Source organism: Erpetoichthys calabaricus, chromosome 1, assembly GCF_900747795.2.
Source record: "Erpetoichthys calabaricus chromosome 1, fErpCal1.3, whole genome shotgun sequence".
Taxonomy (NCBI): domain Eukaryota; kingdom Metazoa; phylum Chordata; class Cladistia; order Polypteriformes; family Polypteridae; genus Erpetoichthys; species Erpetoichthys calabaricus.
Window position 1 is genome coordinate 272,835,963 of NC_041394.2, and position 25,588 is coordinate 272,861,550.

General features: G+C 38.8%; 1 protein-coding gene across 3 annotated transcripts in view; it reads left to right on the plus strand.

Moving 5' to 3' along the window:
• fam107b (family with sequence similarity 107 member B) overlaps positions 1–16,695 on the plus strand; it is a 92,116-nt gene extending 75,421 nt beyond the window's left edge. For all 3 annotated transcript variants that reach the window (XM_028815110.2, XM_028815104.2, XM_028815101.2), the window contains exon 4: positions 15,265–16,695. In XM_028815110.2, the coding sequence (XP_028670943.1) occupies positions 15,265–15,384 (120 nt within the window). In that variant the 3' untranslated portion in view covers positions 15,385–16,695. The remainder of the gene's footprint in view (positions 1–15,264) is intronic.
• The last annotated feature ends 8,893 nt before the right edge of the window (positions 16,696–25,588 follow it).

Here is a 25,588-nt window from a genome sequence, read left to right on the forward strand (position 1 = left end):
TTAATTGAAGAAATGAATCATTACTCTTCATGAGGTAGTGTAGTGTAATGCAACTTGACTGTAAAAAAATATGGTTTATTTTTAGTTTTTTGGTATTTGGCACACCATATTAATCCCCAAATGGAAATTGTCTTTTCATAGTTTAGTGCTCAATTCCCAGATCTATGTGGGACCTTGAGCAAATGTGTCTATAAAAATTGCTTCTAAAAGCCATACTCAGGATCCATACTTCTAAAGTGTCTTGTGGGAATGTTCATTTTAGAAAAATGTTGCATAAAATGAAAGTTGTTTGTTTGTAGAAGCATTATGACTTATGCCTCATGTATTTTAAGACCCATGTAGTCACCTGGAGCCTATCCAGCAACATCAGGTTCAAGGCAGAAACCAACCCTTGGTGCTGTGCCAGTCTGTAACTTTACAGTGTAAAATGATATAAAATAATGCTTTTTTTTCAATGAAGTATACATAGGCAGGATTGACAGTGTGCATAAAACAAAACTGTTACTTACAAGGTCCAAGAACAGTTCATAGTGAGAAGAGAGTTTATGAACCACCAAGATTCATTTTTATCTCTATATGCGTTTATTATATCCATTTTAATTCTTTTTCTTTGCTAAAGCATTGTATTATCCTATGTGGTAATGGCAATTAAAAAAAAATTCAAAAGCTGTTATGAAACTAAGAGTCCTGGCTTGTTATATAATAGTCATGTAGTAAAATCACTGTGACACTCAGGTTACCGGATCTTGAGTGACTTTTGAGTAATTTTACAGTGAGCAGTGTTGGAGCAAATATCTAAAAAGTAACTTGTCTTTTTGTCTTTGTATTCTGCAACACTTTTCTAATAGACCACATAAGGAAAAACAGTGTTTTGTGCCACACGCGGACATGAGTTGACAGTAATTTTTTACCATATTGTGACACTGCTTATGTCAAGTGTATGCTGCATGTGTTTTATTTGTCAGAATTAGTTAGTTGTTTATATTTGTTTGCCCTGCATTTCTTATAAATAATTAGGCTGAGCTTGTGTTCCTGCTTGCATTTTAACTTTTGCTTAGAATTCTACTCTAAGAATATACTATGATTCCAGAAACAATTTACATTACCTATCCATAAAACCTTTTACCCCACGTTAGCCCTGCATTTCCTTTTGGCCTGTGTAAGAAACCTTTCTACTGTAGGCTTAATTATTTGCAAATTCCAAAAAATCTAAAAAGCTGTCTCACTTCAGGGATCTAGCATCCTTTTGCTACTTTCTACCATCACGGCTATAAACAACTATTAATGGGGCAAATAGTTTACAGTGTATGTTCATACTTTATTAACTAAATCTTGAACTAAATCAATTTTCAAATATTTAACTGCTCTATATTTTTGTAAAGGTTACTTTAATGCACTGTTATTTTTTGTGCTTGCTCAATGAGAATACTCACAAAATATTTTTTATAAATTATTTCGTGGAGGTGATACCTTGTGTAAATTTCTAAATTTAGTAGGCAAAATATACACCCATTCTAATCTGTGTTGAGAAGATTTTGGTAGGAGCTTTAAAAAGGAAAGCATGGGTACAAAGGGCCAAATGAGCTTTTCAGTGAGAATCTCACTGAATTAGAGTTTCTGCCACTTTCATTCAAGAGGGCGTAGTTAGGTGGTATGGGCATGTAGAGTAGATGCTCCTTGGAAAGAGGTTCTTAGGTAAAACAAAACCATGCTTGCAGGATTATATTTATGTAATCGCCATAAAACCTAAAGGATTTTGTTCAGGAAAGTGAAATCTGTATGCCTTGTTAGGCTTTTTACTACTGTAAAATAGCACAGAACAAGGGTATGGGAAATTAATGAGTTTATGTATGAATTAAATCTTTTTTGCAGCCTGTTCAAACAATATGCTACTACTAACACTAGAAAATATTTTTACATTTAAAGATATTATCTTGGGTTCTGAATCCACACACCACAACTTAAATTTGTAAAATATATTTTAGCAGTATATTAGACGCACAGCAATAGCTGTTTTATATCACATTTATCCCAATCCTACATCTGCTGCAAGAACAGCAGCTTTAGAACTAGTCATGATTAGTGTTTGTGTGATGAGCAGATTGGTGCCAGTGCCTTTAATGAAAGTTGGGAAGGGCTCTGGCCCTGCAAACCTGAAGGTTCAAGACTGTTAGGTTGAAGTTGTGATGCTTATACTTCTATTCACTTAATTACTCAAATGGATGAACCACTATATTAAGTGATGATGTATTTCTAGTGCTTTATGTTTCAAGAGTTGGTTGTGATCCTCTCATAACACAAACACTAATTGTGGTCTGTTTTAAGCTTATAGTTCATCCAGCAAAAGGACACTGTTTTCTTTTAAAAGTTTTTATTACATTACACATTTCTTGTGTTCCATTGTCATGTTCATTTTTCAGCAGTCTCTTTACTGAATTCTTTATTTTAATTCTGTCCACATTACTATTAGCTTTAAAGTGTGCTGTTTTGTTAAAGTAAATATTTTATGTTAGTCTTAATATTTATATTATGCTATTTTTATTTTTTGCTTGTACTTTTTCTTCTTTCTTTTGAAGTTTTACCAAAGGCAAGAGTTTAGTTTTTACTTTTTAATTGTAATATGATTCTTGCATGTGGTTGCCAGAAACAGCTCATAAATGTGTTTACCATTAATGGAGTAGTGAAATTGTGAAATATCTGGAACTTGCCCATGTAACACTTTCTTTATTGAACATTAACCAGAAGTCTTTCAGTGGCTCACTTACAAAATGCTCATCTTTAAATGAATTCTAGTTAGATATGCTTATAACTGTTGTTGTGACTCTTCCTCAACTTTCTTCATTGGAAGCTTGTACACTAGTAAATGCTGTGTAATCGCCTTAAGGGCGAAATAAGGGAAGTATTGTTTTTTTTTTTTTTTTTTTTTGAGGGTGGGCAGCATGTTGATGATTAACACTGCTGCCTTTTGGACGCTGTGTCCTAAGTTCAAATCCTGTATGACATTTGCTCTTTTCCTCTTCTCTATATGGGTTTTCCTCTTACATCCCCCCTTACACAATGAGAGTATTAGTAGTAGTGTGTGCATGAATAGAACAATTTAGGAGTATACTTGAGAAAGTAGACATTACCACATTGATTCTGAAGTTTAAATGCCCCAGGAATCCCAAAATATTCTGTTTGTCATTCAGTTTATCAAAATGTTTTTATTACAGTGTTGTGGGTGCTGATGGAAAGGTCCTTGCAGATGACACTGCAGTTGTCACCCGCTGGCCTGGCTACTTTGAGCAGCTGTTTAAAGCTGATCCTCCAGCTAGGACGCTAGATATTCCTGGGTCCACGATTCTTGAGGTTGATCCTTCAATTAGCTGTGAACCACCCAGTCTCACTGAAATTGCACAGGCAGTGAACCAGCCGAGGGTAGAGAAAGCTTCAGGGATCTGGGGTATCCGGGGTGAACTTTTCCACGCTGGTAGTAAGGCTGTCCTCCTATCATTGCAAGCAATCTTTTCTTCCATTTCGGAGACTCATCTTCCATTTGGGGGCATCATCCCCACTGACTGGAAAACAGGACTTGTCATCCCTATCTGGAAAGGGAAGGGTGATAGCTTGGATTGCGGCAAATACAGGGGCATAACACTGCTGTTGGTGCCAGATAAGGTCCTTGTTTGGGTCGTCCTCAATAGGATCCTTGTTCACTTGCTCACCTACCAGTGACCAGAGCAGCCTGGTTTTATGCCTAAGAAGTCTACCATTGACTGCTTCCTGACATTGACGGTTCTCTGGAGCACAAACACGAATATCGGCAGAGTTTCTTTGCAACTTTTGTTGATTTTCATAGTTATCGAGCTGCCCTGTGGGACATCCTGAGACTTCGCAGGATCCCCTCGAGGCTGCTGGATATCACAGCCGGCCTGTACACTGATACTGTGAGTGCTGTCTAGATAGATAGATAGATACTTTATTAATCCCAAGGGGAAATTCACATACTCCAGCAGCAGCATACTGATAAAGAACAATATTAACGTAGAGTGGAGGCAGAACCTCTGCATTTTTCCCAGTTGATTCTGGTGTTATCAGTGGTGTATTCTTGCTCCTACTCTATTCAATGCTTGCATGGACTGGGTGATGGCCAAGGTTGTGGTGTCCAGTGGCTTTGGGGCTTCTGTTGGCGAAGAAAGATTCACTGATCTTGATTTTGCTGACAATGCTGTGATCTTTTTTGAGTCAATGGAGGCTCTGAACGTGACTCTCAAGAGCCTGAGCGAGGAGTCTGAGTGTCTGGGGTTGCAAGATTTAGGCCTTAATGACCGCTTGGGCACAGCCATCAGCAGTGTGTCTGTCTGCGGAGGGAGTGTCGATCTTGTCGAGAGGTTTACTTGCCTCGGCAGCGACATTCCCTTGGTTGCTAGACTTGATAATGTGCTTATTGTGTTAATGAAACAGTGCCATAACTTGACGTTGACTTCCGGTTTGAGTGAACGCTGGCGGGACTGGTCGCCGCTGCTCGCCGGTAACTAGAATATGTGATTTTGTGGGTATTTGTTTGTTTTTTTTGCCAATTTGGTTGACATCTCTGCGTGGCTGTATATGCTGTGTATGCATTTAGCTTCATCCTAACCTCCGTTTCGTTTGAAACTTACCGGCTTATTCTCTGGACGTCTGAGCTGCCTCTGGCCTCCTCACCTACAATGTGGACTGGTAGGATAATCGCCTGGTTAATGCTTGTTTGGAGTCTTCTGTCGCTCGTTATCCAACCTGCGACTGGCCTCCTCCAGTATCCAGCTGCTGAGCTTCTTCGACTGCGTCTTCTCCAGTCTGTGCCTCTGCTGTCGGTGCTGTATTTCGACCCGGACGTCATACTTCTCCCTCGTCGGAGATACATCCACCGTGGGTCTCGTCGGAGATTCCGAACGGACGTCTCGAAAGGAATTAACTCTTTTTGGTCTGATTTTCGGCACCCTCCACACAACACAGATAGGAACGTTGATCATAGCGTGTTGGCCAGCTTAGCTCGGTCGACTTAACACCACTGTCAAATGCGACAGCAACATTGTCAGCTTTGGTCTACTAAACATCCGCTCACTCACGAGCAAGGGACATCTCATTCAGGATCTCCTCATTGACCGTAAGTTTGACTTTTTCTGTTTAACTGAGACTTGGCAACAACCTCAAGACTTTTCACAACTTAATGAATGCACCCCCCCGGGGTTTGTTTACACTTGTCAATCCCGTGCCTCTGGCCGTGGAGGAGGTGTCGCGATTATTTATCGCGAGGAGTGGAAAGTCCTGCCGTTGTCTGCTCCTGCTGTTAGCTCTTTTGAATCGACTGTGTGTCAACTGTCTGGCCCAGTTCCTACCATTATTGCAACTGTCTACCGTCCTCCTAAGTCAAACAACAATTTTTTGAACGATCTTGTTACCTTCCTTACTCATTTATCTGTAATTACCCCAAATATAATTCTGCTGGGGGATTTTAATGTACATCTGGACAATATCAATATCCCTCTCACTAGAGACTTTTTATCTTGCCTGGAGAGTTTTGGATACCAGCAGCACACTGATGTTCCTACTCATTGTAAAGGACATATCTTGGACCTGATCTGCTGCTCTGGTGTTGTTCCTTTTGATCTCACAGCAGATGAACTCACTATAACCGACCATTTTCTTCTTTCATTCAATGCCAAACTTACCTTTTCTGTTCCTAAGCTTCCACGTCTCATAGCCTTTCGCAACATTAAGAATATTAACTTGAATTTGCTGTTTTCTAGAATCGATTCCCAAATGGACTTTTATAATTTATCCACTCCCATAGAACTGGTCTCATATTATAACACCTGTCTTAATGATATTCTTAATTCTCTGGCTCCGCTAAAAACCCGTTCTGTTTCTTTTTCTTTTTCTGCCACTTGGTTTACGCCTGAACTTCGGCTTCTGAAAGCTAAGGGCAGGCAACTTGAAAGGTTGTTTAAAAAATCCGGACTGTTTGTCCACAAAGAGATGTATAAAAATCATCTTCTCTATTATAAGGATTGTATAGCTCAAACCAAGTCTAATTATTACACTCAGTTAATTACTCGTAATACAGGTAACACCAAGACTTTGTTTTCTTTACTTAATAATGTTACACAACCTCCAGACTCTTTACCATCTCACCTTTACTCAACTGCTTTCTGTAATTCTCTTATGTCTTTTTTCAACGAGAAAATCCAAAAGATACATCAGCACCTTGGTCCAGATCCTCTCTATATTCCTTCTGAACTACACTCGCCTATTCACTTTTTCTCTTCTTTCCAGCTTCCCACTTCCTCTGAAATTTCAGATCTCATCTGCAAATCCAAGTCATCTACTTGTCAGCTGGACCCCCTGCCTACAGTTCTGGTTAAAGTCTGCCTCCCCTCTCTAGTCCCTTTCATTTCTGCCATCATTCACTCTTCTCTCACTACTGGTATTATTCCCTCATCTTTTAAAACTGCTGCTATAACCCCAATATTAAAAAAACCTGGTGCTGATCCTACTAATTTCAATAACTTTCGCCCCATTTCTAACTTGCCCTTTATCTTCAAAATTCTTGAAAAAATAGTAGCTATCCAACTTCACACCCATTTATCTCATAATAATCTATATGAAAAGTTCCAGTCTGGTTTTCGCCCCCTTCATAGTACAGAAACGGCACTTGTTAAAATTACTAATGACCTCCTTATGGCTGCTGATTCTGGTCTAATCACTATTCTCATCCTCCTTGATCTGAGTGCGGCCTTTGATACTATTTGTCATACCACTCTCCTTAATAGATTATCTCTGATTGGCATTACCCACACTCCACTTGATTGGTTTAGATCCTACCTCTTAGGCCGCACTCAGTTCATACAACTTAAAACCTTCACATCCCAACCCACCGCTGTTACCTCCGGTGTGCCCCAGGGCTCTGTCCTGGGGCCTCTTCTTTTTATTATTTACCTTCTTCCCCTTGGCAATATTTTTCGCAAATATAACATTAATTTTCACTGTTATGCTGATGACACCCAGCTCTACCTTGCTGGTAATCCCACCTCCTCTTTTCCACCACCCTCGCTTATTGACTGCATTGCTGAAATTAAATCCTGGTTTTCTTCGAATTTTCTTAAATTAAACAGTGACAAAACTGAGGTTCTCCTCATTGGTTCAAAATCTTCATTATCCAAAACCAATAATCTTTCTCTTATTATTGATGACTTTGTTGTTTCCCCATCATCTCAGGTCAAGAGTCTGGGTGTCATCCTCGACAGTACTCTATCCTTCCAATCTCACATTAATAACATCACCCGGTCTGCTTACTTCCACCTACGTAATATTAATCGTATTCGCCCCTCCCTCACTCCTCACACCACTGCCATTCTTGTTCATAGTCTTGTCACTTCTCGGCTGGACTACTGCAATTCACTCCTCTTTGGTCTCCCGAATAAATCTCTTCATAAGCTTCAGTTAGTCCAGAATTCTGCAGCACGTATCATCACTCAAATCCCATCTATTCACCATATTACTCCGGTCTTGCAGCAGCTTCATTGGCTCCCGATTAAGTTTCGTATTGATTTTAAGATTCTGCTATTAACATTTAAGGCCATCCATAACCTCGCCCCTCCATATCTGTCTGACCTTCTTCATGTTGCCATTCCATCCCGTAACCTTAGATCCTCTTCCTCCACCCATCTGACTGTTCCTCCCGCCCGTCTAACCACCATGGGGAGCAGAGCTTTCAGCCGTTCTGCTCCCAAGCTCTGGAATTCATTGCCTGCGGATCTCCGAAATAACAAATCATATTCATCCTTCAAATGTAAACTTAAAACGCATCTGTTTAAAATGGCTTTTTCTTTTTCCTCCTGATTATAATGGTTTTGTTTGGTTTTAATTTCTAGATTTTCTGATGTTTTAAGTTTTTTATAATTGTGTCTTTTATTTAATTATTTATCTATTTATTTATTTATTTATTGTTGTTCGGTGTCCTTGAGTTCCCTGAAAGGCGCCTTGTATAAATAAAATGTATTATTATTATTATTATTATTATTGTGCATGGCTGGGATGCATCGTCCAACAAAAATATATTAATTGGGGACTTAGTGGTGGCTCTGAGGCTAGAGATCTGCACTTGCAATCGGAAGGTTGCCTGTTCGAATACCGTAAATGCCAATAGGGACTCTGTTCTGTTGGGCCCTTGAGCAAGGCCCTTAACCTGCAATTGCTAAGCGCTTTGAGTACTGAGAAAAGCGCTATATAAATGCAAAGAATTATTATTAGTGCCTTTTTCTTTACACTGAATAAGCAGATTGCTTTTTTCTCTTTTTTGTTCAAGGTTTGGAAGGAAGCAAGGTTTTTTAAAGGTGGTGACAGTTTTACACTATTTATATTCTGTGTCAGCTGTCAGGGAAGTTTTATGTAAAAAGTAAAAGTAGTGGACATTATGCTGTGTGGGATATGGCCGGCCATTCATCCCGGCCAATACCCCCCGGCCGCTATGTGGAGCCCTCCCTGTAGCGTGGAAGTGCCCCGAATGCCAGCAGGGAATTATGGACATTGGACTTTTAATTTACAGCCCTGCTGGATACCATGGGGGCCGCCAGAGGACGCTGCAGGGAGGAGTAAGGACTATTTTTCCTACACCCCGGAAGTACGTCCCAGTCACACATGGGCAGAAGAAATGACATGCTTCCGGGATGAAAAAGAAGAGTTTTGCTCTGACCCGGAAGTGCTAAGAAGTCACATGGACTGAGGGTTCAGAAGCACTTCCGGGTCACAGACTATAAAAGGACTTTGGGAGATCCCAGATGTTGAGCTGAGTTGGGAGGCAGGGTGGCTAAGCGTCTGGGAGTGGAGGATTGTGATTTGATTATAGAGAATTGTATTGTTTATTGAGTACTAGCAAAATACCCGCGCTTCGCAGCGGAGAAGTAGTGTGTTAAAGAGGTTATGTAAACATATATATACATAAACATATATACTTATATATACATATCTACATATACACATATCTACATATTTACATATATATATACATATCTACATATACACATATCTAAATATTTACATATATATATACATATACACATCCACATATATATATACATATATCAACATATATATACACATACATATACACACATACATACATACACACACACACATATATATACACACACACACATACAGACACATATATATACATATACATATTTACATATCTACATACATACACATCTATCTATCTATCTATCTATCTATCTATCTATCTATCTATCTATCTATCTATCTATCTATCTATCTATCTATCTATCTATCTATCTATCTATCTATCTATCTATCTATCTATCTATCTATCTATCTATCTATCTATCTATCTATCTATCTATCTATCTATCTATCTATCTATCTATCTATCTATCTATCTATCTATCTATCTATCTATCTATCGTCAGTTCAGCACTCCGGTTGGAATATGACCAAGCCGTGCAAGCTTACTGTTAAGAATGCAACGTATAGTTGTACAGGAGAAAAGCAATCTTGCCTCAAATCAATGGCAACCTTTTGTAGGTCTATGAACTTAATTTAAACTTTAGGTTTACACGGTGCTCTGTTTCCATAGTATCTGCACTCATGAATATATCTGTATGTGTCAGTCGCTGAAATCCCCATGCTTGGCACCGGCGAAGTACTGCTTTTAAATTTTTATTAAGAAGAAAAGAACACCTTTTTAAATTGAGGTAGAATATACCACTAACAATTTGTTAAGGATCTGTTTTTTTGTGTAGCTGACTTCACACAGCCTCTCCGCTGTTTTATAAACGAACGTCATATAAGGTCTTCCTTTATCGTTACTTCGCCAATGGAAGCAGCCTTTTTATTTAATCCTGTTTTTACGATTGTTCTGTTTGTATACCAGTTTGTCAGTTCAGCACTCCGGTTGTAATATGACCAAGCCGTGCAAGCACACTCTTGAGAATGCAACGTATAGTTGTACAGGAGAAAAGCAATCTTGCCTGAAATCAATGCCAACCTTTTGTAGGTCTATGAACTTAATTTAAACTTTAGGTTTACACCAGGGATGTGCAAAGTCATTCCTGGAGGGCCGCAGTGGCTGCAGGCTTTTGTTCCAACCCAATTGCTTAATAAGAAGCACTAATTGCTCTAGAAACACTTCTGCTTCATTTTAGTTATCTCCCTTGTTAAGATTTTGAACCCTTATTGCTTATTTAAGTCTTAAACAGCTGCATTCTTGGTTTTTAATTGCTCCTTATTAGCAATAAGATGCAAATGACAAAAGAAACCAGCAGTTATCCATTTTGCTTGTTACCCTTTACGCCTGTGTGTATTTATCATGCACTATTTGGTTTAATTAAATACTTGGAAGGAAAGAGAAGACAAAAAAGTCAAGGATTGAGAATTACCCATCCGTTTTACACTTCAAAATATTTGGATATCTTTAGAATGGAAAAAAAAATCTAGGATTTGAGAATGACTTGACATAGCAGAGTTAAAGCACTAACAAGCCATGAAATGTAATTATTGGCAAGGATTGTTTTCAAATTAAACAACTGGGTTGGAATAAAAACCCGCGGCCACTGCGGCCCTCCAGGAATGACTTTGCACACCCCTGGTTTACACGGTGCTTTCTTTCCGAAGTACCTGCACTCATGAATATGTCTGTATGCATCAGTTGCTTAAATCCCCGCGGTTCGCACCGGCGAAGTTCTGCTTTTAAATTTTTATTAAGAAGAAAAGAAAACCTTTTAAAATTGAGGTAAAATATACCAATAACAGTTTAAGGATCTGTTTTTTTGTGAAGCTGCCTTCACTCAAGTGATCACTTCAAGCTTTAAGCCTGAGAAATCACCCCGTAAATGCACACGTTTAATTGCACATCTGTTAATATGTATGCTTACACAGTATCAAAAGACACTCAACAATTACACAGTATTAAAAGACACTCAACAATTAACGTCATTTACCTTCGTTCCCGCGTTTGACTCGTGCTGTAAATCTCTTCCTTGTTTTCACTTCACGTGATTACGTAGGAGGCGTAATACGTGATGACGCAATACGTGACTCCGCCTCCTCCATTAGAGTATATGGACAAAAAACAGGTTCCAGTTATGACCATTACGCGTAGAATTTCGGAATGAAACCTGCCTAACTTTTGTAAGTAAGCTATAAGGAATGAGCCTGCCAAATTTCAGCCATCTACCTACACAGGAAGTTGGAGAATTAGTGATGAGTGAGTGAGTGAGTCAGTCAGTGAGTCAGTCAGTGAGGGCTTTGCCTTTTATTAGTATAGATTGTGGAGTGGAGGGATGCTTTGTGCACATTATTATTATAAAATAAATAATTCTTGGACTTTTATCTGGTGTCTAGCGTATTATCCGAGGGTTCAAGGGACTGAGAGCGCCCTTATCTGTCACAGCTGTCACTATATCATGTTTGGAATGCTTAGTGTTTGTAGCAGAAGCACATTGGTTGAATGTGCTCACAACTATCAGTCACAGAAGAAGGGGGGTACCTTCTACATTTTACCAGTGAAAGTAAGCACAGTTTGATGCAAATGAGCAAAAAACTACTATAACAAACATCTTGTGGGGAATGTAAGGGTAAAGTCTTCACAAATCAAGCCAAACATAAATGCTGCCTTTTTCTGTGAGTGATGGTTATAAAGTATATATGAAAATATATTACATACTAGGGTGTGTGCTTTTGGCACCCAAGCCCCAGTTGCGGCCAGAATATAAAATCTGTAAATGTACAAAAGAAAAATAATTTATTTATTGGAGTCAAAATCATGAAATGAGAATAAAGTATTTATTCTCTTACCAATTAAAGTATTCCCGTTAAACTGAGGTCCACTATGCTCGATGAGTATTTAAAAGTGACGGAATAAATGATCCATTCGTTTTAACTGACATAGATAAAAAAAAAAAAAAAAAAAAGATATAACTGTATATCGTCTGCATAACAGTGGAAGTTAAGGCCATGTCTGTGAATAATCTGACCCAAAGGAAGGATATAAAGTAGAAAAAGTAATGGCCCAAGGACTGAACCCTGAGGGACACCATGCGACACAGGTGAGGTGGAGGATTTATATCGGCCGAGTGTGACAAACTGTTGCCTATTAGAAAGATATGATGTGAGCCATTGAAGGGCAAAGCCAGAGATGCCTACAGCAGAGAGATGTGACAGGAGGATTTCATGATTAACAGTGTCAAATGCTGCACTTAAGTCAAGAAGGAAGAGAATATTAAGGGAACCGCAATATGCAGACCGGAGGTCATTGACTACATGGAGAAGAGTTGTCTCAGGGCTGTGCAAAAAGCCAGACTGAAAAGGCTCATAGTGTATTATCTAGAAGAAAAGCATGGAGTTGTGTAGCAACCACGCATTCCATCACCTTAGCCAAAAAAGGGAGATAGGCCTGTAACTGGAGAGAAAGGAAGGATCCAGGTCAGTTTTTTTTAAGGACTGGGGTAACTGCAGCAGTTTTGAGGGCAGTAGGGACAGAACCTGAAATGAAACATGCATTTACCAATGAGGCAATAGAAATACTAATTATGGATGAGCATGTCTTAAGCAGAGAAGTGGGAGCAGGATCAAGCAGACAGGAGGAGGCATTAGACTTATTAATAAGTTCAGAGATGGCAAGAGAGTCAACAGGCAAGAAACAAGCGAGTCTTGATGATGGAGATGGCAGATCAGAATGAGTGAGTGACTGTGGTGTGGAGGGGGAACTGTGATAGGCTTTCTTACATTTCTTTAATACCAAAATTGATCAAATCTGACACTGTTCAGCTGTATTGGGGCATGCTAGAAGAGGGGGTTGGAGTAGTAGATTACATATATATTTTTGTTTTTAGCTCAATATTGTGAAATAGTGGTTAATTGCTCCTACCTCACTGTTCCAAAATTCTAAATCTGGTCATACTTTGTGTTCAGTTTGCACATTCTTCCTGCATCTTTTTTCTTTTTTTTTTTTTTTTTTGTCCAAGTACCACTGTTTTTGCCTCCAACGCTGTGTGTTAAGTTAATAAAATTGGCTGTGTGTGAAAGGGACCTGATATGGTCTGGCACACCGTCAAGGGTTGGTTTCTATCTTGCATCCATTGGTGCTAAACCATGTTGACAATATTGAAGAGTATTGTTTTAATGTTTCTCGAAGAAATAAACTGAGCTCAGAACCCCTGGTTAGTCCTGTAGTACAGTTTTTTTAACGTCTTATCAAAATTCTTGTAAAAATGTGAGACAATAGGATGATTATTTAAGAACAGTGTGGCTTCTCATTTGTCAATGCATCTTCTGCTGATTACTTTCATTTTTAAATCCTTGTTATTATTAAACAAAAATTTGAAATGAAATCACCAATGCCTCCCAAAGTCAGTCAGTCAGTCAGTCAGTCAGTCAGTCAGTCAGTCAGTCATTATCCAACCCGCAATATCCTAACATATGTCCACAGGGGGTCTGCTGGAGCCAATCCCAACCAACACAGGGCACAAGGCAGGAACAAATCCCCGGGAAGGGCGCCAGCCCACCACAGGGTGCACACACACACACACACACACACACCAAGCACACACAAGGGACAATTTAAGATCGCCAATGCACCTCACCTGTATATCTCCCAAAGTATAATTAATCACCCTCAAAAGAAATGTTTTCCGAAAGCATACTTGAATTGTTTTCTACTTACAATCTTCTTTATGAATACTGAGAAAACTAAAATGTCATGTACTGATAACAACTTGATAGGGGATATCAAGTGTCTAGGTTAGCATGCATGATCGAGTAGAATTGTGTAAGAAACCTGTTTGTCAGCCCAGGCCCCTCACACCATACTATATAAGCAAAGAATATGTACAGATGATTTCTGCTTCATTTTCTGCGCATTCTAATTAAAGACCGATAATATTATCAGTTCAAAAAACTCCACCAAGATAAGGGTTTCACATGTCTTTTAAAGGTAAAGGCAATTTTGGAAACTTTGCCAACAGAAGCCCCAAAATTTTTATATTCCAAGAACAAGAAATCATTTGTTTTTTTTTAAATGTACAGTTTATTGATGTTTTGTCAATGTAGAGTTCTGACTGGTATTATACTTTTTTATTATATATTTTTATACTATATATTATACATTCTTACTGGCAACTGAAAAAATTCTTTAGCACTAAGAAAAATTACATTTTGACAAAAAAGATTAATTTAGGTGCCCAGAGTCTGGTGACTTGTACCCTGGTCCTCATGAAATGTCTATTTAGTCCAATCAAAATTGTTAATAGCATTTACTGAAATTTTGTCTGCTGAGGAATTTAATTTGCATTTTTTTTAAAAACTGCCTGCAGTTTGTGTGCATGTATTTACAATATTTCAAATGTCTGAACAGTTTTAAACTGAGTAATGCTTGTTATTCTGATACATGTTGAAAGGATTTAAAAATGCTTTTCTAAACCTGAATACTATGTACCGAATATTGTATTGTAGTATGTAATCATGTTTAAATGTCTTTCTATATTATTAAATTAGTTCTGCTTGAAAGAAAAATATATGCTCTTTATGGAAAATTACAGTATTTTTTCCTCAGAATAAGAATATTAGGAAAAACACATGATAGGATAAATGCAAATACATGAACATGGCCTCAGGGTTACTGTGCAGAGTAAAATTTCTAAGACTTGCTATGCATAGATCAAAATTGATCAGTAATGGATTTGAAGCCAAAATAAAAAATTAGACTGATAAAGAAAATAAATCTGTACAAAATATTTTGGCTTTGAATGTTATCTAAATTACATTGACTGTGTATTGTTTTTTCTTGTTAACATGCTTGTTTAGAGGCCATTGGAAGTTGATGCTTTCTCTTGCCATTTTGTTGCGTGTTTGTATTGTTTTTTTTACTTGTCTAAGTTTTGCCAAACCCTTACAGCTGACTTCATTATGGTAATAAAGTAAAAGGAAACCTCCATTGTGATTATCCAAGGGTGAATATTTCTTACACATTTGTTAGTATGTGGCAAGTTTGAATTCAACTATTTCTGATACGTACCAGTAGGCAGCTGGTGGAGTTGAAGTAGCGTTTCTCTTAGTGTTGAACACATTAAAGACATTCAGCATGTCTTGCAATAGCCATCATTGTCTTTTTTGCTGGTGTACAACATTTATGCTAGTCCGGAATACTGGCAGATGTCGCACCAAAGTATCTCTGTTTACATTTTTTCATGCCTTTTAATGAGTTCTGTTTATTTTTGGTTCATTTCACAGCTGGAATTGGAACAACAAAAAGCCAATGAAGAGCAAGAGAATGCCCCCGAGTTTGTGAAGATGAAAGGAAACCTAAGGAGAACAAAGCAAGAAATCGAAGGGCATGAGCAGGCTACCTAACCGGAAAACCAAAACATTTAACATTCCAGAGAGAAGCCCATGGCCTTTTGTGGAATCTATATTCCCATGACCAGCAAAAGAAAGAGACAAATAATGTATAAAGTAAAAAAAAAAAAAGAAAATGATACTTGACATCTTAAAATACTGTTTGTTGGAAGAAAAACAGTATTACACATTGTGGGAAATGAGAGAAAAGCCTCATATCAGCCAGGAACTAATGGGATGGGTTAAAGCTGAAGCTTTACTGCTTTACCCTTGGGGGGAGAAAAAAAAATTAAGATGCAACATTTTCAAGTTATGGATGGAATCGTGGGCACTGGATAAACTTTTGGAAACTGTACTAAAGTGCTCATAAGCCAAGCTCAGTACAGCCACCAAAACCTTATTTATGTTTTTTTGTTTTTGAAAATCTTAATAGGATTTTAATACGTACGGGTTTTTTATTTTATGAAAAATAATTTGAAAGAAGAATTGGAACTACTTGGCCATCTCAAAATTTGTTTCAAAAGTCAAATTGTAAGGTTTGATTTAAATTATGTTGGATTTCTGGAGTAGGTGTTTTTTCAATGCGTATAATTTTATTGACAATAACAGAATGTTATTTGTTATTTTCAGCAAAAAGAGGATGAACAAGATGTTAATACTACATCTGTACACACTTTCCTTCTCTGGCCAGAATTTGATTTATTTTGAGCTCAGAAGTGTCATGAAATGACTCTTATTGTTAACTTTCCTATCAGTTTGCAAAAAAGGTAATACTGTATTCCATTCTTTAGCAGAATCGCCCCAGAAGATTTTGTCACTGTTTCCTTTCCCATCAGTTCTTTCACCTTTGAACCCAACTTGTATTTCCTTTCCTGCCTACATCATACATAAACAGGAGAGAATGTCAGGGAGCTTTGTGTGGAAAAAAGGCTGAAATGACAAAATCCTTAAAACACAGAATCAAGGTCATGTCTGACTCGCTTCCTTTTAGCACAAACTCCCTTTCCAATTCTCATTTGACCAAAATAGTGAAATATTTCCAATAATGTGACAGATGTTTCCACTTCAGCAGTTTAACGTGGAAAATGTTGATAGGAATTTACAGGGAATGCTCTCTTTGTTCTTTTTTTATTTTTGGATCTGCATGTCGCTTGCTTATCTGCCTGCGCTTGCATAACTTTGTGTTTTTTGTTAGAAATTATTTGGGGGAAAAAAATAGCTGCAACTTATTTTTGCAGGTAAATTGTATGTGTCTGTGGATTTGAGTGTTTTTGTATAAATTTAAAAAGTAGAGATTTTTATTACAAATAAATTACTTGGAAAAGATTTCTGGATTGTGCTTATCTCTGCCAAACCTTCTGCATCTTAAGTTGACTGGGCATGGATGACAAATCATAATATAAGTGTTCCAAAATAATCCTGCAGTTTTACACAGACACTCTCTGTATTGTTAACCCACCATACTTTAAGGCATTGATGAAATATAGTGAAGAAATCTAAGAGTCCCTGATTTCAAATTTGTTTGTTCTGAACCCTGACTGATGTAACCATAATGTGGGAAACCACTGTGAGCAAGTAGTTAAGGACTGGAACAGCAAATGATCAAGTTGCCAGTTCAGTGCAGTAATTTCCTGTGGTCAGACAACTTGCCAGTATTTTAACTAAAGAAATGTATTGACCATTGCCTTAATATGCTTAAGATTTATAAATCATTTTATTTAATTAAATAAAATGGAAATCACTGGCATGGGCAGTGCAGCTGTTTGATTGGTTTGTCATGTTTTAGTCTGACATATGCGGTGGGTTGGCACCCTGCCCGGGATTGGTTCCTGCCTTGTGCCCTGTGTTGGCAGGGATTGGCTCCAGCAGACCCCCGTGACCCTGTGTTCGGATTCAGCGGGTTGGAAAATGGATGGATGGATGGATAGTCTGACATTATAGCCTGAATTTTTGCTTTAGAGTATAAGTTTGGCAGACAAGAGCAGACTATGCATTCCTTCAGACTCATTTGTTTGGCTAGTAGCTAAGCTGCCCTAGTATCTCATCCTGGTATGTGTTGAAAGTTATCAAGGTTTCCACTTCCGTTTCTTGACTCCTCCTTTATGTAAAAAATGCCTTCTAGGATTCTTTCTTAAATGGTCTCCCCTTGATATTTATAAGAATATGACTTGCTGCTTAATCAAAAAAATTCTTTTGCGTCTACTTTTTGATTCCTTTGAGAATTTTGAAGTCCTAAATTAGATGTCCATGCAGTGTTCTTCACTCAATAAGGCTTAGTCCACATTAACAGGAATACATTTGAAAACATTATTTTTGTTTCAAAAGTTTTCAGTGTACAATAGCATTTTCAGATCGACTTCAAAACGTTTGTGATCCACACTGAAAGGCCTAAATGTATAAAGAAAGAGGATTAATTTCCCTGAGCCTCTCAGAATAGGCCATGCCCTTAGTCTGTAGAGGTTTTAGTGGATTATCCAAAGAGACATTTTGGCATTATATCTTGGGGGAAAAAAAAACAAACTGACAAAAAATATCACCCACTTAAATCACCAAAGTGAAGTTGATAGTTATAAATAACCACTTTAATGATGATTTTTAAGTGTTATTAAGACCAAAATAAGTCTTTTTTGAGGTTTTGTTATATAATATGTGACTAATTGATGCATTATAGATTGTACCTAATTTTAAATCTAATGGATTTCATATAGTCTTGTTATAACACATACTGTATTAAATGTGACTTGTGTGCTTATCTACTATAAATGTTATGCTATTTACTATATTAATTTACTATTAATATGGTCAAAAGTGTGTGTAAGGACTAAGAGCCTGTACTCAGTGAATTTTTTTTTTTTGAGCAATACCTTTTGGAAGAGCTGCATATAACACTCATGTGTTGCAATAGTACGAGGCGGAGTCAAGCTAAAGTTAGAAAATGGAATGAACCTTAACGAAACTGATAATGTCATTTCTCAATGTAGTATTTGTACTTGCGCCACCTGCCTGGAAGTGCCTGGATTCCAGCAGAATAAAAGGTTTTGTCTTCTCCTCGTAACCACTCATGCATCACTTTCTGCACATAGTCATCTGTCTTGAACTGACAACCACCCAGATGTTTTTTTAGTGGTCCTAACAGGTGGAAAATACATGGTGCCAAATCTGGTTAATAAGGAGGATGTGGCAATACCTCAAACTTCAGTTTCTCCAGATAAGCAGTGTGTGGATGGGTACTGTCTTGCAGAGAAAGGACTCCTTGAGACAACAGTCCCCTCTGCTTGAATCGAGTAGCAGGAGTCACATTTGTCTCCAGCAAGTCACAGTAACTTGCACTATTGACTGTAGTACTCCTCGGCATGTAGTATTCGACAATAACTCAGGTACACAAGTGGTTGTGAGGACAAGACAAAACCTTTTATTCTGCTGGAATCCAGGCACTTCCAAGTGAATTGAGAAGGGTGGAGACTGCATTCAGGAATGACATCAATTTTGTTAAAGTTCGTTCCATTTTCTAACTTTAGCTTGACTCCCCCTTGTATACGGTGTCTCAAAAACGTACAGGTCAGACCTAACCTTCTTTAGTTTTAAAAGATCACAGACTATAATGGCATATACAGTTGGGTCCATAAATATTTGGACAGAGACTTTTTTCTAATTTTGGTTGTGTACATTACCACAATGAATTTTAAATGAAACAACTCAGATGCAGTTGAAGTGCAGACTTTCAGCTTTAATTCAGTGGGGTGAACAAAACGATTGCAGAAAAATGTGAGGCAACTAAAGCATTTTTTTAACACAATCCCTTCATTTCAGGGGCTCAAAAGTAATTGGACAAATTAAATAACTGGAAATAAAATGTTCATTTCTAATACTTGGTTGAAAACCCTTTGCTGGCAATGACAGCCTGAAGTCTTGAACTCATGGACATCACCAGATGCTGGGTTTCCTCCTTTTTAATGCTCTGCCAGGCCTTTACTGCAGCGGCTTTCATTTGCTGTTTGTTTGTGGGCCTTTCTGTCTGAAGTTTAGTCTTCAACAAGTGAAATGCATGCTCAATTGGGTTAAGATCAGGTGACTGACTTGGCCATTCAAGAATTTCCCACTTCTTTGCTTTAATAAACTCCTGGGTTGCTTTGGCTGTATGTTTTGGGTCATTGTCCATCTGTATCATGAAACGCCACCCAATCAATTTGACTGCATTTAGCTGGATTTGAGCAGACCGTATGTCTCTGAACACCTCAGCATTCATTCGGCTGCTTCTGTCCTGTGTCACATCATCAATAAACACTAGTGTCCCAGTGCCACTGGCAGCCATGCACGCCCAAGCCATCACACTGCCTCCACCGTGTTTTACAGATGATGTTGTATGCTTTGGATAATGAGCTGTTCCACGCCTTCTCCATACTTTTTTCTTGCCATCATTCTGGTAGAGGTTGATCTTGGTTTCATCTGTCCAAAGAATGTTTTTCTAGAACTGTGCTGGCTTTTTTAGATGTTCTTTAGCAAAGTCCAATCTAGCCTTTCTATTCTTGAGGCTTACGAGTGGCTTGCACCTTGCAGTGCACCCTCTGTATTTACTTTCATGCAGTCTTCTCTTATGGTAGACTTGGATATCGATACGCCTACCCCCTGGAGAGTGTTGTTCACTTGGTTGGCTGTTGTGAAGGGGTTTCTCTTCACCATGGAAATGATTCTGCGATCATCCACCACTGTTGTCTTCCGTGGACGTCCAGGTCTTTTTGCGTTGCTGAGGTCACCAGTGCTTGCTTTCTTTCTCAGGATGTACCAAACTGTAGATTTTGCCACTCGTGATATTGTAGCAATTTCTCGGATGGGTTTTTTCTGTTTTTGCAGCTTAAGGATGGCTCTTTCACCTGCATGGAGAGCTCCTTTGACCGCATGTTGTCTGTTCACAGCAAAATCTTCCACATGCAAGCACCACACCTCAAATCAACTCCAGGCCTTTTATCTGCTTAATTGATAAAGACATAACGACGGACTTGCCCACACCTGCCCATAAAATAGCCTTTGAGTCAATTGTCCAATTACTTTTGAGCCCCTGAAATGAAGGGATTGTGTTAAAAAATGCTTTAGTTGCCTCCCATTTTTATGCAATCGTTTTGTTCACCCCACTGAATTAAAGCTGAAAGTCTGCACTTCAACTGCATCTGAGTTGTTTCATTTAAAATTCATTGTAGTAATGTACAGAACCAAAATTAGAAAAAAGTTGTCTCTGTCCAAATATTTATGGACCCAACTGTACAACCAGTATGCATTTCTTGGATGACAAAACAGACACCACTGCTCGTACATTGGATCACGACTACCTACTGGAAGTGTACAGACAAGTGTGTACAATACTTAAAACGTCAACATAGGTGTATATCCTCCTATACAAAGTGTAATACTGTTAGGAGTTTTGACTGTCTCGGTCCCACCAATTCTTGTTTTTCACAGTAGCCTGATGCTGTCTGCTCGTTTTCCATGTTTGCTCTGCATTCAATACTTGTCTGATCAGGGAGCCAAGTATTGGAAGAATTGGCTGACCCACGCTTATAAATCTAATATCTCTGCAGCTTGTAGCTACATGATGCTGTCTGTCTGAGTGCATATGAGGTTACCAGAAGTAGATTAATGTCTGTGTGTGTTTAGTAGTTTCCATCATGTGTGTTAAACTGTTAATGACTGAATTGTGGATTGAAGCATGTGTTGTACTTCAAGTGCATGTGACTGGAATCAGGAGGACAATGTGGAAAACACTGCTGTGAGTTTATACAGTACTTGAAGGATTTAATAGAAGGAATGTGCCTACTAAGTTTGAAATCAGAATTTCACGCCACCTTTGGAAATCCATATCCGTGACACTTGTTTAACCTTTGTTTTTCCAATACTGCCCTTTTGTCTTTCTTTCTTTCTTTTGGTCTTTCAGTGCCTTAGCTAGGTGGATAGCACTTTATTGGAATTGGGACGCTGCTGTGAGTTCATGTGTAATTCATCCTAGTAGGGTATGAGTTTATTTATCTGTGAGTGCTAAGTTTATTTTCATAAGAGAACATACAGTTAGTCATTAAATGAGTGGCACAATAACAAAGTGGTTAGTACTGCTTTCTTAGAGCTCCACAGTTCTGTGTTTGAATACTGGTCCAGTCACTTTCTGTAAATTCTCCTCCTTTATCTGGATGGGCCAATGTGATGTAGTGATTAAGGCTTTGGACTTCAAATCCTGAGGTTGTGGGTTCATGTCCCCTCACCTGCCTGTGCTCCAATTGGAAAAACAAATTAAATGTAACCAACTTTATCTCAGATGTTCTAAGATGTCTTGGGTAAATAGTAATACATAATAATACCATACCCTAACTTGCACATCTTTGGTAACTGGTAACCATATTTCCATCCAGTGTTTGTTAATTTAAGAGAAAGGTTTCAAACTTGTGTTTGGATGAATTGCTGGCTATCCTTGCTTAGTACTGTGTTGTAATTATTTAAATATTCTTAAGCCGAGACCCAATTCAGACATGTAGCACATCCATCCTTTTCTAAACCTGCTTCTCCTGAGGTCAATCACGAGGCAGCTGCAGCAAACATTGGCTGCAAGACAAGCAGAAGTTGTGGATATGGCTGCTGCCCATCACCATGCCAGTCCACTGTGGAGGAAGAGGAGCACCCTGGAGAAAACACACGGGGAGAACATGCAAATTCCATGCACGGAGCACCAGGAACTTGAACCCCAGTCTTCTTATTGCAAGGCACCCAAGTATGATTTTGTGTATAGTGCCTTTCTCTCTCTAAAGGAGTTCTGAAGCAGGCTGAAAGCTTGTAGCCTGACAGGTCTGATCTCAAAAAGCACCTTAAAAAATTTCTGAATTAGTATAAGCCACCATATTTTTTGGTCTTTGTAAGAAATGTAATGATTAAGTTAGTGACGTAGAAGTATACAATAAATGAGAATTGTTGCATCAAATATTTGAAATGTTGAAATATGTGCTTCAATTTAAATGTTAAAAGTATACATTTTCTCCATTGTAATAGTAATTTGTTGGTTTTCGTGCCATATTCTTAATCACTGACATTGAAATACTGTAGTCTAAAATGATCCTCCGCATGTTTCTGTTTAAAATTTGTCATTTTTAACTTTTTGAGAGTGACTCTTAAAGGGCTAGCACCACTGGTAAAGAATCAAATAACAAAAATATTATATTTGTGACCAGCAACCTTGAAATACCATAAAATGACTCCACATGCCTATATTACCAGTTCTCCATTTTTTTGAAGCTTAATGTAAAGGACTAACTTTGACCTTTTGTATCCCATTAGGCGGTGAATCCTTGAGGTTAGTTGATGTGGCATACACAACTTCAAGTCCTTCTGAACATTTTTTTTCTGAGCCTATTGGTTTTCTCTTGTAATTTTCTGCATAAAATATGGTCCAAAAATGGGCTAACAATAAGTGTGTTAGGGGTCTATGGGCCCTAAAAGCTCAATGTTGTGTCTAAGTAGACATCAACATGAGTTGAATGGTTTATCTCATGTGGGGGTTTTCTCATACTGGTGAGCCCAGAGACGTTGGACTTAAAACCTGAAATGATTTCATAGCATTCATGAGTAATTCTTACGAACACAAAATGGGAGGTCTAAAATATTTTACAGGGAATTTTCAGATAGCATTACTGAAAAAGCAAAACATTCCAGGTTGCTCACATTGGTGACTGATTTCCAAAATGGTTCTGCCTATGATGTCTTTTGATGTCTGCTCCAAAGAAGCAAAAACTTGGCAGCAGTGGTTTCTAAAGAGAGCAGCCTTATGAATTCTGTTTCCTGCTTTTGTGTTTCAGATACCTACATGTCTAAGCGGACTGTTATCAATGAGAGCTTTTATCACAAAAGCAGCCCAGACTTCCTCATGGCACGTCACTTCACCCCTCCATTTCCATGTAGCACAGGTCTTGATCACTCAAATGCCCCTTGATTTTTTTTTATTTCATTTCACTTGGCAAATGAGTCCGGCTAGATTTCATAACATCATTTTAAGACCTGCTTAATCCAGTTCAGGTCATTGGGGGTAGAGCCTGTCTGGGACATGAGGCCCATACACATTTAACTCAACTTTCAGACCTTTGAGGATGTAGTAGGAAAGCCCACACAGACACTGGAAGAATATGAAAACTCCCCACAGACCATTACAAGACTCTATTTGCTCCTTCCTTCCAAGGGTCTTTGATCCACACCAGTTTGCATACTGTACAAACATGTCTACAGATAACGCTGTCTCACATATTATGCACACCCATTTGTCATACATGGACAGCAACAAGGGGAATTATGTAAGATTGTTGTTTATAGACTACAGCTCAGCCTTTAACACCATTGCCCCCCAGTTATTGGCCACAAATTTTAAACACTTGGGACTGAACATCTCCCTGTGACTGGGTGCCAGATTTTCTAACAGGTAGGCCTCAGGTGGTGAGAGTGGACAACTGCTTCTCCAACACTGTCACCTGTCAACACAGCAGCTCCACAAGGCTGTGTACCAAGTCTTCTACTGTACTCCCTTTACACTCACAATTGTGTGGCCAAACGCAGCTCCAAAACTATTGTTAAGTTTGCTCATAACACAGTGGTCTTAGGCTTCTTTCCAACAATAATGAGGAGGCCTATATACAGTACATCCGGAAAGTATTCACAGTGCATCACTTTTTCCACATTTTGTTATGTTACTACCTTATTCCAAAATTGATTAAATTAATTTTTTTCCTCAGAATTCTACACACAACACCCCATAATGACAATGTGAAAAAAGTTTCCTTGAGATTTTTGCAAATTTATTAAAAATAAAAACATTGAAAAAGCACATGTACATAAGTATTCACAGCCTTTGCCATGAAGCTCAAAATTGAGCTCAGGTGCATCCTGTTTCCCCTGATCATCCTTGAGATGTTTCTGCAACTTAATTGGAGTCCACCTGTGGTAAATTCAATTGACTGGACATGATTTGGAAAGGCACACACCTGTCTATATAAGGTCCCACAGTTGACAGTTCATGTCAGAGCACAAACCAAGCATGAAGTCAAAGGAATTGTCTGTAGACCTCCCAGACATGATTGTCTCGAGGCACAAATCTGGGGAAGGTTACAGAAAAATTTCTGCAGCTTTGAAGGTCCCAATGAGCACAGTGGTCTCCATCATCCGTAAATGGAAGAAGTTCGAAACCACCAGGACTCTTCGTAGAGCTGGCCAGCTATCTAAACTGAGCGATCGGGGGAGAAGGGCCTTAGTCAGGGAGGTGACCAAGAACCCGATGGTCACTCTGTCAGAGCTCCAGAGGTCCTCTGTGGAGAGAGGAGAACCTTCCAGAAGGAAAACCATCTCTGCAGCAATCCACCAATCAGGCCTGTATGGTAAAGTGGCCAGACGGAAGCCACTCCTTAGTAAAAGGCACATGGCAGCCCGCCTGGAGTTTGCCAAAAGGCACCTGAAGGACTCTCAGACCATGAGAAAGAAAATTCTCTGGTCTGATGAGACAAAGATTGAACTCATTGGTGTGAATGCCAGGCGTCACATTTGGAGGAAACCAGGCACCATCTCTACAGTGAAGCATGGTGGTGGCAGCATCATGTTGTGGGGATGTTTTTCAGCGACAGGGACTGGGAGACTAGTCAGGATAAAGGGAAAGAAGACTGCAGCAATGTACAGAGACATCCTGGATGAAAACCTGCTCCAGAGCGATCTTGACCTCAGACTGGGGTGACGGTTCATCTTTCAGCAGGACAACAACCCTAAGCACACAGCCAAGATATCAAAGGAGTGGCTTCAGGACAACTCTGTGAATGTCCTTGAGTGGCTCAGCCAGAGCCCAGACTTGAATCCGATTGAACATCTCTGGAGAGATCTTAAAATGGCTGTGCACCGACGCTTCCCATCCAACCTGATGGAGCTTGAGAGGTGCTGCAAAGAGGAATGGGCGAAACTGGCCAAGGATAGGTGTGCCAAGCTTGTGGCATCATATTCAAAAAGACTTGAGGCCGTAATTGCTGCCAAAGGTGCGTCGACAAAGTATTGAGCAAAGGCCGTGAATACTTATGTACATGTGATTTCTCAGTTTTTTTATTTTTAATAAATTTGCAAAAACCTCAAGTAAACTTTTTTCACGTTGTCATTATGGGGTGTTGTGTGCAGAATTCTGAGGAAAAAAATGAATTTAATCCATTTTGGAATAAGGCTGTAA